At 42.6% G+C, this 16499-nt stretch overlaps 1 protein-coding gene across 4 annotated transcripts in view; it reads right to left on the bottom strand.

Moving 5' to 3' along the window:
- The window catches only part of CDC42 (cell division cycle 42), a 17898-nt gene extending 11625 nt beyond the window's left edge, over positions 1 to 6273 (bottom strand). For 3 of the 4 annotated variants that reach the window (XM_010283485.1, XM_010283484.1, XM_010283486.1), the window contains exon 1: positions 3585 to 3733. In XM_010283485.1, coding sequence (XP_010281787.1) covers positions 3585 to 3689 — 105 coding nt within the window. In that variant the 5' untranslated portion in view covers positions 3690 to 3733. Of the gene's footprint in view, positions 1 to 3584; positions 3734 to 6261 lie in introns of those variants that run through there. The other variant, XM_010283482.1, reaches the window with a different exon arrangement.
- Between the last annotated feature and the right edge of the window lie 10226 nt (positions 6274 to 16499).

The raw sequence follows: 16499 nt of genomic DNA, 5'->3' as shown, positions 1-16499 counted from the left end.
TCCCCCCCCCCCCCCCCCCCCCCCAACTTATCACAACTCACAGTGACTGAGAAAGCAGCTATGGCCACAACATGCTGCATATCCCCAGGAACAATCAGCTAGAAGCAGAAGCCCACCTCTCATACTATTTTGGATTAGCATTCAAGATTTTGAAGTACTGTGAGAGATTCCAACACTCATCTCCATCACCTGCAGCCCAATTCTTTACACACTGCACTAAGTTTTGCCTTACTGAACACCCCAGAAAGTGTCCAGCTAAAAGTAAGACCTCCAGGCTGGAGGAGGGTTGAAGGCATTTCACAGAGCATATTCGATATGCCACAACTACTACTTCAAGACTCCGAAGGCCAAGTCAGGCTGACAACTCATCTATTGCTGTGTACAGAACAAGAAACTGGTATGCTCCACACTTAAGGCCAGAGAATTTGTTTTTTTCAGATGTCAGAAGATGGTCAGCAGCTTAATCCCCCCCAAAGATATCCCCTCATTTTTGCCCAGGGGACAGGGGGTTGATAAAACTCCTTGTAGCTGCCCTTCAGGGGGATTAGCATGCATTCTGCCCTCATCATGTTTTTGGTGGGGTTTCTGTTTGTTTGTTTTCTTTTTAATCTCCCTATCTGCAAAACAGATATTTTTTTTTTTTAAGGCACAGTCACTATTGAAACAGTCTGGGGTTCAGCCCTAAGGAGGCCAGGCTTACAAGGTTAGCCTTCAGACAAACCTGGCAACTACAGTCTAAGCATAATCCACAGACAATTTCATCCTCAATTGTGCCAAACAGGCTAAAAACCAGAGCAAGAATTAGACCAACAAGAAGTTTCAATTCCTGCCAGTCCAGGCAGCCCATTACAGCAGGTGGCATGAGCTTTCGTGTTACAGGACTCACACCTGATCTGCCACTACCCAACTGTCACCAGTGCCTTTCCACAGGCATGCCCCTCACTGCCTTTTTTGAGAATGGCAATGATGTCAAAAACATGCTGCCTGTATGAAACCCATCTCCCACTGGGAAATATCCTCAAAAAAGAGCTGCAAAACACAGAGCCAAGTCAAAGAAACTAATCTATCAGTCTGAACTGGTGCATTCTCCATCAATGTTTTGGCCACGCTGCTGCACAAGTACAGCTGCAGAGCAACAGCACAGGCAGTTTACACCAGCCACTCCAGTGCCCACGCACACAGATCAGCTCAGTTTGAAGCCAGACTGTTACTGATGTGCTAAAGCACCCTACCTTTACCAATTGCGTTGTGCCCTGTTACTGCTGAACACACTCAAGGAAGAAGGGTGCCACCTTCCTCTCAACACTTTGCAGTAGCCGCTGCAGCTGGATTCCCAGCGCTTGTCGGCACACTGGCCTTCAGCTACCACCAGTACCAGGTTCTCAAAAGCAGAGCTTTATCTTCAGGTTCTCTTCCTGCTTTAACAGTTTTGTTAAGCAGTTTGAGTCCTACCCACTTTACTCTAAAAGTGGTCCTTATTTAGCCACAAACTTTCTGGGAATACTAAAACTTGTCAACTCTCAGACAGCCTGCTTTCATTTTGGGAACAATGCTATCCATTATATTTCTTTGCCTATTTATTGCCAGAAGTATTAGCTGGAGTATCAGAGGTTACTTACCAGAGTATGAAATACACCTCTAGGCCATCCACAGAATTAAGAATAGGGCTGTGATATCCCCAGAACAGCTAGTTCCTCAAGCCATAAGGTTCTGAGGTAAATACTATTCCAGAAACATGGGACAATTTTAAGCAGTGCTGTAAAGAAGCCTTAGCACACCTTGAACACACTTTACTGGCAAGTAACTTACTTTCAATAGCTCTTTCCACTTCGCTTGTTAGCAGAGATTTACAGACAGTACTACTATCTGCAGGACAGCAGACTAACTCACAAGCTTTCAAAATACACATTTTAAGATTATAACATTTTTCAACATAATTAAGGGTCAATTCACTTGGGCTAAGTATAAAAACACCCACTGCCTGAACTCACTGATCATTTTCAATTTGTCTTGACCATAAAGAATAGCTTAAGTAGGGCAGATTTCTACAGGTTCAGACAGGATGTAGTTGTCCTAGAAGCATGACAAAAGGATACTTGACACCATTCAAAAACTTAAGAATGGCAACTTCTTCCCCAGCGGTCCATAGAGAGAGGATCTCAATGAGATGAACTTACATCTCCATGCCTACAGCACAACCCTCAGGTTCCTAACAGTGGCCACTGCATCCAACCTGAATATTCTCAGCTTTGGGAGTCCCTTCATCTTTCATTTCAGATCTACAACTAAACACCAATATTTTTGTTCTGTGGGAGCCTGTCCTATTCTCAACAAACCTCAAATTTGGCAAGTTGAAGATGTTTGGGACAGCATACAAAGCCAATACCTCAAACAGAGGCAATGAAGTTCACTGCAACTTCTTTGCCACAAGGAGAGGACATTTTTATAAAGAAGTAGCCATTCTGAAAGAGCTATCAGGCAGAGCTACCTGGCATCTCAGAGGAGCTAGCTGTTCTTTTAAGTTGCTTTATAATAACAAAAAAAAAAATCACTGACTCTCACCAACAGGCATTCAACCTCTTTGCAATGCATTTCCCAATTTTGTTTGGGCTACCTAAATAAACTCTTCAATTTCTGTATGGGTACAAGACAGCCTTTTCAGGTCCCTAACAGAGAAAAACCAGGAAAAAGAACATCCAGATGTCAAAGTCTCTTTCAGCATCCTCACTAAAAAAAACTGAACCACCTCAGTGTCAGTATGTTGATCTTGAATATGCAATATGAACAAGAAAAGCATTTTTCTATTAGAAAGATAATGTACATGCCTCACAGGCAGTCAGCAAACTGCTCCTAACATGATCTTTAGATAAACCAGGGGATTCGGTATCTCAGAAAACTGAGCCTGTAAAACTCAAAAAGCTTACTTAGAAATAGTCAAGGACTACACAAAAGTTGGCAAATGTTTGGAAGTACAACTTGAATGAGACTGTGCAGTCTAAATCCAAATATGACTTCAGCTAAGCATGAGAAATAACTAGCCACACTCCATAGTTCACTGCATGACCTCTGGATCTTTCAGAGCTGCAAAGCGAAAATGAGCATCAGAAAATGTTAACTGTAGTCACTGACTATTCTAGCAACATAAAATAGTACTTTCTCTAAAAATGAAGATGTGGCAAGAACTGAGAGAGCAAGCTGGAGAGCAGGTGTTCCTGCTGCTTGCTCTCCACTCAGCAGTCCTAACAACTGCAAGTAATCTTGTTCACAGAATCCAGCTGGTAGCCATCAACAAACAGAAGTCCAGATTCTGCAAAGCAGTCAGGCAGCAGGAACCAACCAAATGCAGGAAAGGCATCCCAGCACTATCAGGTAATGCAAAAGATAGGCAGCAGCAGTGTACCAAACACACTGATTATTACTTTTCCATGATGTACTAGTCAGTCTCCAACAGGAAAGCAGGCTGTAAGAACAAGTTATTAAGGCATGCACGCCATAAAGGCTACTTTATGTAAAACTCATAAGGAAACTCATGCTGCCTTATCCCATCATGCCCAAAGAATAACTGGAGCCATCCACACACTTACCGTTGGTACATATTCCGACGGGAATTTATTTGTTGTGTAAGAAATTAAGAGACAGGTTTTACCAACAGCACCATCACCCACGACTACACACTTGATCGTCTGCATAGCCGAAGTCTACTAGAATATCAACTCCAATGAGAACCTAGAATAAAAAAAGAGATAGACATATTTAAATGTTTCTCATTCTCGCTAGATAGCTCAATGACATTTACTGCTTTGACTGGAGCCCAAACCACTAATCGCACACATGGGATCTGAAAACAAGACATTCCTAGGTGACATGGTAGATCTATTCTCTCCATCACACATGGACAAGAAAGGAAGCTGCTCATTTTCATAAATGCAAATATCTCCTTCCCTACAGCTAGACCCCTCCCACTGCATACAACTGCCAAACACCACCTAAGACTATGTTTGGCATGGTCACTTTTCTATACTGGGAAGAAGGACTAGGTAAATTCAGTCACTCCAATACACAATGGGGTTTTTGCCTAGTTACCTAGAGGTGGGCAAAAAAGGTCTTAATGCTTTTCCAAGCAGTTTTTAATGCATGGAAGCATCCAGTCTTGAATGTACTGAAAGCCAAAAGTGTAAGCTTGGGTCTTGATAGCTGCTAAGTAACACAGATGCCTCCTTCCCTCTGGAGAGCAGGAAACACAGCAGTATGAGCTTCAAAACTAGTTTATGGGATAAAAATAAGCAGGTACACACAGAAGTAAACATGATTAATTCCTCCTACCCCTGCCTATTTGGGGTTGGGTTTTTTTTTGAATGCCTAACTACAGTTCTACAAACTTTTGGTTAAAGTTGCTACTTAACACATATCTGTATCTCCACTTCAAAGTGTCTAACAGCACTAAGAAGCTCAGCAGGGCATCCAGTCCCCAAGGAATCATATCACCCTCCAGACGTTACACAATCATGATGCACCCAGCTACTTCAACATCATCCCAGCACAAACTTTCACACATGAACTAAATCAGTTTTTGCCATCAGTACGTCCTCCAAACATGATTTAGCTACCTCCATTGCCAGACACAGCTGCCCTTCATTAATATATTACTCTAATTAGGAAAGTACCAGGCCTTTAGCCATTCTTTCTTATACAGGTGTGAAATCCTGATCCCAGCAAGCCTAGCAGCAAAGCTCCCACTGACTTTCAACATTTCCATATTATTTGAAGTACTTTTTATTTTCAGCAGCGAAGACTTGCAAACTGAGTTACGCCCTGCCAGGGTGTGCAGGGAGAGGACAAGATGAGACATCCACTGTGGCAAATTTACCCTCAGAATGGTGGCAATGCTTTAGTCTAGCAAGGGTGTTGCCATGGCTCTCATTTGTGGGTAACTCCATTAAAAAACAGAATCGATCTCTACTGAACAATGCATTTGAGCACTTCCTGGGGATTTCACTTCTCAGATTGATCTGGAAGAAAGATAATGCAGCTTCAGGTTTTTGAGTGTTCTGGTCATAGCTAGCAACATGATTTGATACTGCATATCACACAGTTATGCTTGCAAGGAAAAGTAATTACTAGCAATTCAAAATAAACCTCAGACCACTAGCTTTTCTTCAAATGCTGCAGGGATGCTCAAAGATTTAGAGCGCCAGCTACCTTCACAACAAACATCCTCAAACGTTCCTAAAAACAGTATTTATAAGGGGAATACTAGTCACCACCATTCCCACAAGCCATGGAGAGATCCACAAGCAGTCAATTTTAGGGAATGGCAGCAAAGACTTTCTCAGAGCAGGACATCAGCCAGCATCTTGTACATCACACACTCAAAACACTGCTGTCTATACATCATCTTTCAACACACATAGAGTCAAAGGATTTGCACATGCATCGGGCATTATCACCAGTCCTCTACTTGGTGCTGTATTCAATATCAAAACACAAGAATCTGTCAATTTATGCAGCAGACCTCAGTTTCACACAGGATGATCAGCAGTATGCATAGCTAAGCCTTATCAACAGGCCCTTCATTAATACTACAAAAAGCTCTGAAATTTGGCCTTGAAGCAAACACACATTTACTCAGAAGGACAAAGCAATTGTTTCCATTTCAAAAGACATTTTCTGTGTTCCAAGTCAGCCTAACTCTTTTTATCTAAGTAATATTAGTCAATATTGCCTCAACTGTGAAGGTGCTCACATAGTTCTGCCTTGCCACGCTGGTGGCACCGATCACAGAGGAAAGAGTCACATTTTAGAATAAAAAAGTCACCAGAAAGCAAGCAGGCAATGGAACAGAGCAGCTTAGTCCCAAATTAAGAAAGGCTTCACACTGAAAACAAAGGTGGAAAGGGATGAGTTTAAAAGGAAAAAACAGATCAAAACAGGTATCAGCTAACCAACTCAAGCACACTCCAACTAAAACCAGCCCAAATTACCAGCATGCCTCACCAGCTTGCCAACCTTATTCATTCAATAAGGCACCATCCCCTGCCTTTTGGTTTAGGATTTACCCAAACACAGCCATTCAGCTGTGTCGCTGCACAGCACATGTAGCAGCCCTCATGAATTCCTTTCAGAGTTAATAACTGTAGTATAAAACAACTCCCCATAACTGGGTTTCCCAGCCACTTTTCTATGCTTTTTCACTTTCAACTGAAATTCATTACACTGCCCACCCAGACTCAGGAAATCCCTGCTCCAGCTGCCCTTGCTCACCCCAAGTGCCATCACAGGAGAAGGAGCACATCCACCTCCAGGTTAACAGCACTGTGCAGCCACCCCTGTAGACAAACCGGTCTCACCTTCCACCCTGCCCTCCCCCTGGCAGACACCTCCTCCTCCTCCATTCTGTATTCCCCCCTTCCCTTCCTGCTCTACCTCCTCTTCTGCCCTCTTGCCCCAATTATTTGTATTTCCTTGTTTACCCATAATCTGCAGGTTACACATCTGCTTCAAGACAGCCTTTCCAGAAAACAGAAAGCACACTAGAGGAAAAACCCAGACTGTGAAGCACTTCCTATGCATTGCAACATACCAATCCACAAGTAACTATAAATCTTAAAAAGCTGTATATGCACTCATACAAGAAAAGCTCATATATGCCTTTGAGAAGAAAGATGTGTTTAGTGTTACTCTTTAAAACTCCTTACTCCAGAGAGCATCAAGCAAGCAACAAGTATCAGAAAGCACATCAAATCACATGAGTGTACTGCAAAGCTCCACTTTTTTCCTGTCCTTAGACACAGCCAAGTCCCCACAATGGCTCTGGGAGAGAAGCTGCTATACTTGGTAAGGGCTCAGGCCAAAGACACCAGCTAAGACAAAGCACAAGCTGTACACACATGCCTTGCACGCAGATTGCATTATTCCTGCAACACTCAATTCTGATGCTTGCAGTGAACAATCAACTTCATCTACATAACTACTCTCATACTGTAAAGAACACCAGCAGTTCAAATTAAGATTATTTCCTATAAAAGCACTGCTTACTCTCACCCTGCACCTCAAATTCACTCCTGAAGAAAAGAGTTGGTAAGGCCCACATCACTGATTCAAACATGTACAACCTTACACGGGTGTGAGCATGAGGCAAAGACTCTGAACTCAAACCACACACCACCTTTTCCAACCAGGTGACCCGATCCTTTAAGCTTTCTGCCAGTGGGAACAAAACAGAGTGCACATTACCTGAGGCCTCACTCAGGAGCGTAAAGCAGAACCTGAACTGCACAACAGTGCGGTTGGAAAAGCCTGAGCAGGGTTGGTTTGGTTTTGTGTTTGTTTTTTTTCCCTAAAGGAAGAAATGTAACAAAATTTACCATGAAAAACATTGAACTGGCCCACTAAGAAGCTCTCTATGTACCAAGCAACTACCACTTCTCTCACACAGTTAACTGCCTCACCCACCCCCATTAGACACTTCTTTAAACAACCAAAATGCATTTGAGCACATCTTTAGGTAAAAGGGATCCCCATACTTTTTTTTTTAAATTGACATATAACTTTATTTTTAAATACTGAAATAAGGTGGCTCAAGTTTTAAAAATATTTAGAATGTTAAGCATAGGCCTCCAAAGTCTTACCAGTGGGAAAGCGGAGTTGTTGAGTAAGTTATTTTACTTGGATTAGTAGGCTTTCTAGATCAGCTGGATGAGCTACTTCATGTTTTCCACTTCTAAGAATACAGGAGAAAACAAGCTCATTTTTAGGGAGCTTAGATGCACTATCCTGGGACCTACTCTTCCATACGAATAGCTTTAAAGACACATACATCATTGACTTGCGGTTTAAAAGTCATTTAATGCAATATGAGATCCGACTAGAGAATAACTCATCCACAGAGCGCAACACCAAGGAGGGTAGAAACAGAGAAGTTACAAGGGATTTCTGTTTGCTTCCCCTCTGAAGTAGCCTAATAAAAGGAAGTCTACATATATAACACCCAGTAGGACTAGAAAATGCTCCAAATAGTTTTAATTATCTGAGGGAACTGAAAAAGACTGGAAAGCACTGAATTCATCCCAGTTTGAGTGCAATGAGTAGATTTTGAGCCATGTAATCATGAGCCATCTGGCCAAGCCCAGAGAGGAGAGCTAGTAAGTACTGGGAATGTAATGCAAGTCAGTATGGCTTGGTTCTATTCAACAAGACCTAAAGACATCTTAAAGAAAAAAAACAAACCACAAACCACAACACTGAGTTGATTTAATTTCTCAAACCTCTCTGTATTGTCATCAAAAACTTCAGTGCTTCTGTAAAGTATACGTTAACTGATCATACTTCTAATATTTTAGATTTTAATCTGTTCGGCATGTGATAACACCAGCAGGTTTTCACAGAACTCAACAGTATCCTGGAGAGCTTTAAAGCTCAGTTACATTTTTATGGGAGACAGCTGATCTGCATTTAGGATTAACCCCAAAAAGTGGTAACAGAGATGCAAGTGTTGCAATGAACAGTTAACTCAAGTCTCCAGTGGGATGCTGTGTAGATAAGTAATCCTCCCTAGTGCAAAGGAAAATATGAAATTATGCACTTTGTTCACACAGGGCTGTGCACACACCAAAAGACACTGACAGATCACAAAAGGCTGAAGAAATCCACAGTACCTACAGCAGGTTCCCATTTACTAAGCACAAGTTGCAAGAAATGCTGTCCCAAATGCACCCCAACACCAAGGGCCACAACCTCTCTTGCGCAAGCCTAATTTTTTGATCTTAATGGCAAGCATGTGAAATGCGGTGTTACTACGGGAGCTTCTTAGTTTTAAAAATTCAAAGTAGCTGCAATATGTTGTAGTTGATCTATGAACTACTGACTGTGAAGAATTAAGTGAAATTTTGTGCATCGTTGTACACAATCAGTGTTCCCTACTACACCAAGGGGTAAGAATCTGCATGATCTTGCCTTCACTTTTGCTGTGCAATTTGAATTAGAAACCACAAGCCGTCAAGCTTGTTAAGATTCCTTTTATTTTTAAGCTACTGAAGTCTGTGTTCAGGTTAAAATGTGTACATTCTCCTAGCCAAAGGAAACCAAGCTGTCAAATCTGTCTACACATCCTGCACTAGTTTCCTGTCGAGCCTCAGCAGCACCGTGACTTCCTCTTTCAGGCAAGACTGAAACTGCTGCCATTTCATCACAGGTATCAGCTAAACACAGCTTGCAGCAAGCAACTGCCGGCTGATGACCAAGAACCATTTCATGATGTTCTTTAGTACACACCATTAACTCACAAGTGTAAATGTAACCAGCCCATCACAGCTTCCAGATCCTGTTTGAGAGCCTGCTACACATTGCAAGAAAACAGAGTCATTTCTGAAAAATAAGACCATTTTTCTTCCCCCCGCCCCCGCAATTATACAGTACACAGGTTATTCATCTAACTCCTGTGGGCTCAAAGCACTCAGGAGTCCACACTGAAAGGAACAATATTTGCACGGTTTTACATATGCTGCTCTGTTAACCACTTTTATCCTTCCACGCTACGTCCCTTTTATATCTTATAAAAGCACACATTTCTAAATAATGTATTTGTCTGTATTAGACAATTTGTTCCTAGATTAAATCACAGCCCTTTCAAGGCACCCTTGCCCTCTGCCACCTCCTCTATCCCTGTGCAAAAGCCAGAAGTTTTAGTTTGTAGATCGACAAGTCTCCCAAATCAGGAGCACTAGAGAGAGATAATCAGCCACTACAAACCAAGCAATCAAGTTTTTCCCACCAGAGATACCTACCAGCATTATATGGAGAAGGTACTAATTGCACACCTGTATTACAAATGTGGCCCAGCAAACACTTCAAACATCTGTGCACACAATGCACCAGTTCTCTGCAAAGATCACAAACCACTGAAGAAGAGACCACACGAGTTCAGCTGTCAACAGGAGAGTTAAAAGACCTTGGACCTCTTGGCACACTGACATTGTCGCAAACGTATGATGCAAAACACCAACCAACACAAGCCACCCTCTGATTAAGAGCTGAACTCCAGAAAGACTAACTGGCACATAAGGCTAAACTGGTTTCAAGAGCAGTATTACCATGGCCAGTATTTTCCTCTGCAGGTGTACAGCAGCCGTTTACACAAGTTACCTAAATCTTTCAGCCCAAAGCTCATCTTTCAGTCTGCTAGGAATCATCTGCATGGAGGTCTCACCCCAGAACTGACAATTCTATGCTAGTAACACAGTAAGTGAAATTTAAAAGAATATATTATGCTCTAAACCACCTGGTGCCCAAGATCACCTGCCTTCTTCCCCATAGCTCAGACTGCTGCAGGCACAACAAGCTATATACAGAAATGCATTTGCTCCCAAAAGTACCAGATTGAGCTTAAGGCCTGGGTATTTAATTTCTTAAACAGAACTTACAAAGGCTGCCAAAGTACAAACCAGCACAGCAGTTGCACTCCCTTAGAACAAGGCAGATCATGAAGTCTAAGGCAAAACCTGCAAAAAGCAGAAAGGACAGACTCAAGAAACAATCTTGTATCACATGAGTTTGGAATCTTGAAAAAGACACCTTTCTTTTTAAGCATTTTTGGGTTTGGGTTTTTTTTTTTTGCTGCCACTAGCAAGCCAGACAATCCTTTAAATCCTGTCTCGGAATTTACACTCCACAAGGGAGAACTATCTCCAAAACTCAGAGCTGCTATTTGGTTTATATGGAAAGTGTCTAATTTACACCCAGAAAGCTCAGTTGAGCTACAAGTTGGGGTAAAGATGAACACAAGAATTAGGGTAAATATCCAGATCTGCAGACGGTGGGTCTCAGTCTGAAGGTGAAGAGACTCAAAGCAGCAGAGCACACTGGCAGGCTCCATCTCACATGCCTGCCCACACCCACAGCCTCAACCTGGTGTTCGATGCAAGAATGGGAAACATCTAGGCAGGCCCACAGAAGCAAGCTGTATGAAGAGACACTGGATAACCATCACTGATGTAGCTAGATTGGCACCATGACAGACCTAATTTAGCTCTCTGGCTAAAGATGTTCTTCTTGAAACTCTCAAAATTTGCTACCATTATGGGAATCCCTGTTCAAGATAAAGCATGTCTCTGGGATCTTGGAGCATCTTGTGTATCCCAGCACCTCTGTTGTTTTGAAGAACCCATTTCTGGACAAGTTACTACAAATTACCAAGGAAGAAGTAAGAGAACTTCTCTCAAAACACAGCTGTCTGAGATCAGCTAACGTTTTCTACACTTAACACCACTTACTTTCTCTAATTATGTAAGAATTGACAGCTGCTTTGCATATCTTCATAAAAGCACCTCACAACAAACTGGTAAATAGAGACATTCACAAGATGGGAAGTGAAGACAGCTGGGTGGGGGAATTTTAAAAGGTTGAACCTAAACTACCAAGATGTTTCAAGCTCTGCAGCTTCAAAAAAAGAAGGGAAAAGCCATGCCATCCTGTTTTAGTCCTAAGTTCAAAACAAGAAAGCTGCCTCTACAGCCTGGTCAGAAGGGGGTATGGCTCAGTGGGCTCTTTGCTGCCACACCAGTTACAGGCAGCTGCAGCCCTGCCTAACATCTGCCCAACTGCTTTAGCACTGGCACTGCCCATCTGTCCCACTTCAATGGCACAAAACTACCACCTGGAATTTATCACAAACACAACACAAAAAAGCAAAAGTGTCAACTTCTGTTATCACTCTGGTTAAGGTTGCACTGTCAAAAGCAGCCATCAGCACTGGGAAAGTCTGCCCCAGATGAAACACTGGGAAGTATGTGGGCTTACATTAAGTCCTGTTCTGTCAAAGGCATTTTAATCTTACATTATTACTCTTCACTTTCATACTCTTCAGGAAGCTGTTTTACTCTACAGTGTAACAAAATCCTGTTCAGCATTTTAATACCACATTAAAAAAACATTTTTATTAGCTTAGTTTCATACTGTTAATATTTAAAAAACAGAAGCTGTACCTATAGTCCTATTTGCACATACTACCAAATCACAGCACACACTAGCCTCAGTGTTTCTCTGCCCATGCCCCTGGCCAGCTACATTTAACAGTGGTAAAACAGACACTGGCAGAAGTTCCTCTATTTTAAGGCACATTTTTGCATGATGGGAAGCACCCTACATGCACATCAGTTGCAACAGATCACCCCTCATTCCCATTACGCTCCGGGAATGGGACGGTTCCGGGTGCTCCATACGCACACAGCCTGAAAGGTGCCTTAAGGATGCAGTGCATTCAGGGGGATAGCTCAGGCCAAGTAGCAACATACTGTTGCTGACTAAAGAGATAAAGCTTTGTTGAAAAACCCAAAGAGACTTCTCCCAGGCACTGAGTTACCTCGGAGTTTCTATTAAAACTAATGAAGTAGCTGGAAAGCTTGCCAACACTAGGACTGGGTTGCCCTGCACTCACCTAACCAGAGGAGGGAACCAGAGCAGCTGCAGCCACCCTGCCTTGCGCAGCAGAAGACAAGCCACCCGCAGCGCACGATCCTGGCCGAGGCAGCAGGACCACAGTCTGCGGGGCAACTGGGAGTTTCTCGGCGGTAGGTAAATGCAGAAGGCACTCAAGGAGAAGTAACAGCCCCCACTCTAGGACATGGAAGATGATGATCCTTCTGAGGGGAACTAAGCCTTTAGCTCAGAAACACTTCACAAGCACTTAAAAAAACCCCAAGATCACTGAACTCAAGCTAACTGCTCAAACGCACCAAGGTGAACCAAACCCAGAGCACACCCGCTGTCAAAACCAAGCCCAGTCCACAGCCTCCTCCTCACAACAAGTCCTTTTGCATTCAGCTGTTTACCAACCACAGCTGGCCCAACGCAAACAGCTACACCAGTCTAGGAAGTGGCAGATGCCTTCTTTCCTTACATCCAAAGCTGCAGGAGCATTTTTGTCATTTTTTCCCCCCAAAACAGAACACTCATCATTGGCCAAAAACACAGCACAGCATCTTTCAACTTGAGAAGAGCTGAGCAATTCAAAACAGCTTGTTACAAACTAAGACAATTCTGGCAGCCTTAGCTATTGCTGCGAGTCTGGCACCACAAGTGACAGCAATCCTCTCCCGCTGCACAAGGCAGACTGCCTCTGGGCCTTGACTAGTCCCACTCCACTACACAGTTTAGGCTTGCTCTAACACTGTATTAGCTTGGTAAAAACCTTCACCCTGCCATAGTTTGGTCTACACTTAGTAACCACGCACTGATACCACGCAATCCAACCACAGGCACAGAAGCTGCAGTACAGATGAGCTGATATCTGCACACCACCTCCAGACAGAAAGGCTCAAAGGAAGCCCCTGCGTTACTTTATTTAAAAAGGTTTTTGTTTTGGATTCTCAGGAGACAAGAGAACAACTCATGGAACAACTCTCATGCTAGGAATTACACCATAACATTCAAAAGTAATGGGGTGAATTAGCAGCACAACAAGAGCTTAAAATAGAACAACAGGTTTTAAAAGCTTTTGCAAAACTCTTTGCTTTCTCTTTATAAGATGTTACTTGTGTAGAAGGAAAGTCAATACACCAAGAAAAGGATAGCTGCTTTACTGATGATAAAACAGGACAGACAATATTTTTGAAGTTTTCAAACTCTTTAAAACAGAAGTCACTATCTGAAACTCCAAGGGAAGATTACAAAGATCAATTACATGACAGCAACATTGAAACTCTGCTTCTCATATTCATCATTTTCAGTTTATTGCTCACCCAGGACTGGATAAACAAACCCAGTTCTTCCACCCAACAGCAGTTGAAAGGATACATCACCAAAAGCTGGGAATATCTTGCCTTAATGCCATTTTTGTTGCGTATCTCAGGCATTTACCTGCACATCATCATATAAAGATGCAGCAGGAGCTGCAAGAGGCAGCTAACCTCAACATACAGGTGGCCATACACACTCGGCGAGGGTTAACTTTGTGCCAGGCTTTAGCCCTAGGAGATACTTTGGTGAAAGGGTTTTACCTGCCATTGCTAGGGGCAATTCCTTCTGATGGATACCCTTACCTAGTATGGTGTAAGCTATTTTACGCAGGGCTTGAAGGAAGCCACCTAATTAAATGATGATAGGCCGGAGAAATGTGAAGACACTTTAAATTTCTTTAAAACTTCAGCATAAAAGCTTATCTAGTCAATATATTGTTTTATTTGTCATATTAAATACTAAAAATAGGGAGGGGTGTTCACCTGCATTTAGCATAATGGGGTAGGAGGAGCCAAGGCAGAAGTCTACAATATGCTAAATCGTTAGAGAGCTTCTTTCTACCTGGAGTACCAAAACACAATTTCACTTCCATTTACTTTGACAGCACCTTCATCTTCTACAAAAAAAAGGTGTTGTTCTTTCCTCAGGAACAGAGCCTCAAGAGCAAGGATAACTACACCCCCCCTACAATTCCTCCTTACAGGCTATTACTCTAGAAGCTAGATCACTGCAATTTGTATGATCAAGCCTAACAACAGCATGAAAGCTGAGCTGACCACAGAAGGCAGGCAGAGGAAAGAAAGGGCTAAAATACACACACCCATAGACAACTTAAAAGCTGTGAGCACTCACATTAGTGTAAAACAGATTACACACACATCAACTGCAATGATGCATATTCATTTATTGTACAAGTTCTCAGGAGCCAGAAGCAGGGTTGGAACCCAGCTACATCAATATGCTGTATTAACTTTGAAGCTTGTAAGGTAACAGTTGTTGAAAAGATTTTAATTAAGATGTCCAGCTGTCTGTGCTCATAAGACTTGGATATTTATTTCAGTACTACAGCTGTATTTTAACCAGAAGGAACTTTTACATCAGGATTAGTGGTCAACTTCATGCTGCACTTCACATCAGCCTTTCAGATGCTTTACAGGAAAGTAAGAAAAGCACAGTTGCACACTCATCAGGGAAACCCCTAGGAGTTTCAGATGGGCTCCATTTCTGTTTACTATTGTTCTTTTAGTAGAATCTCTACAGTTTCCATTTTAGATATTCCAGACACTGTAGGACTTCCAGAACATTTCTATTAAACAGCAAAAACATCATAAACGTCCCAAAACTGGCCACCAGTTTCAGGCAAACAAATAACCCCAAAGCAGGGTATATAATGAACTAAGAGCATCAGTTGCTGTTCATGAATAACCAAGTTCAAAGTATGCAAATCTAATTATTAAAATTTCTGCCTAGAACATGTTACCAAACTGCAAACATGTTTTATCTTGCATTGCAGTAGTTTTTATTCCTTGCCAAGACTTAAAAAATCCTTTTCCTTGTTGTTACTTGGAACAAGTTACTATGTTGAAGCATACAAGTGAACAGTTTAAACACAGAATTATTTCTACAGTTAGCAATATACCGATTCAAGTTTTATGTGGGTCCATAAGACCCATTTCAAATATATATTTGCCTATACTGCCTTCTCCATAATCCTACAGTAACAAGATGGAACAGTTTACAAAGCAGAACAACGGATTCTCCACGTATAGCTAGCTGAATACAAAGGCTTTCTATGTAAAGTTGGTTTTACATAAGACCCTTTCGCTAACTGAAAGGGAGAAGCTTTAAGTGCTTTACTGAGTTACTCCGATTAGCAAAACGAGGAGCTTGATCCAGGTTTTAAATACCCTTCCAAAAAAAGGATGTTTGGGGCACTGCGATTTAATACTTTGAATAAAGACAGCTAGCACCTCCTTTCCTAGGAGAGAAGCAGCACAGATGAACACAAGACAAAGACAATCACAGATGGCCAGACCGAACTACTTCTGACTACACAGTTGTCATCTAACATGGCCTCCTCGTTAAGGCCTTGTCTTCCCCATGCTTTTATCAAAAGAGGGTGGCAAAGCAGCTCTGGCTCCACCGGTTGCAGTACCCACACAGACAGGGCAAGAGGAATTCTGACCGTTTTGCAATTCTTCATTAAGCACAGGTTTCACAATGCCGGTTGTTTTCTTCACAGCTACCTGGCTATACAAGTGTCTCCCACTGTTGCCACCAGCTGCAAGTTCTACCCACTTACATGAAAAAAAGTTACTTAAGTCCAGATCACTAAAACAAACCTTTAAAACACAGCTAGGTGACATACTGCGGTAGTACCTACATCTTGATGATACTTCAAAGAGGAGAAACATATGTCAACACCAGCCCTCGAAGCAGCACTGGCTCCTACCCTAGCCAAACACCATTGGCACTGTATAACGACAACTACGGGACGGTCTTCAACTAAACCTACGACCTCGCACCGAGGGAGGCAAAAGCCCAGAAGCGGCTCCCAACTCCTTCTCGTGTACGAACTGACTTTTTGCAGTGCATACAGCTTAACCTAAGCCTTTTACAGGGCCTGCACCCCCGCTGCGGCTCAGAGCTACTATGGTGCCCGGCGTTGCCTGCCTGAAAGAAGCCAGAGAGCCCAACCCGCAGCCCCACAAGCACAAGCTGACCCGCGGGGCTCTTCCCCACAGCCCCTGCGTGCAGCCAAACCGCAC

Source organism: Phaethon lepturus, unplaced genomic scaffold (assembly GCF_000687285.1).
Source record: "Phaethon lepturus isolate BGI_N335 unplaced genomic scaffold, ASM68728v1 scaffold44233, whole genome shotgun sequence".
NCBI lineage: Eukaryota > Metazoa > Chordata > Aves > Phaethontiformes > Phaethontidae > Phaethon > Phaethon lepturus.
The sequence above is the reverse complement of the archived record's forward strand: the minus strand, read 5'-3'. Positions and strand labels throughout refer to the sequence as shown.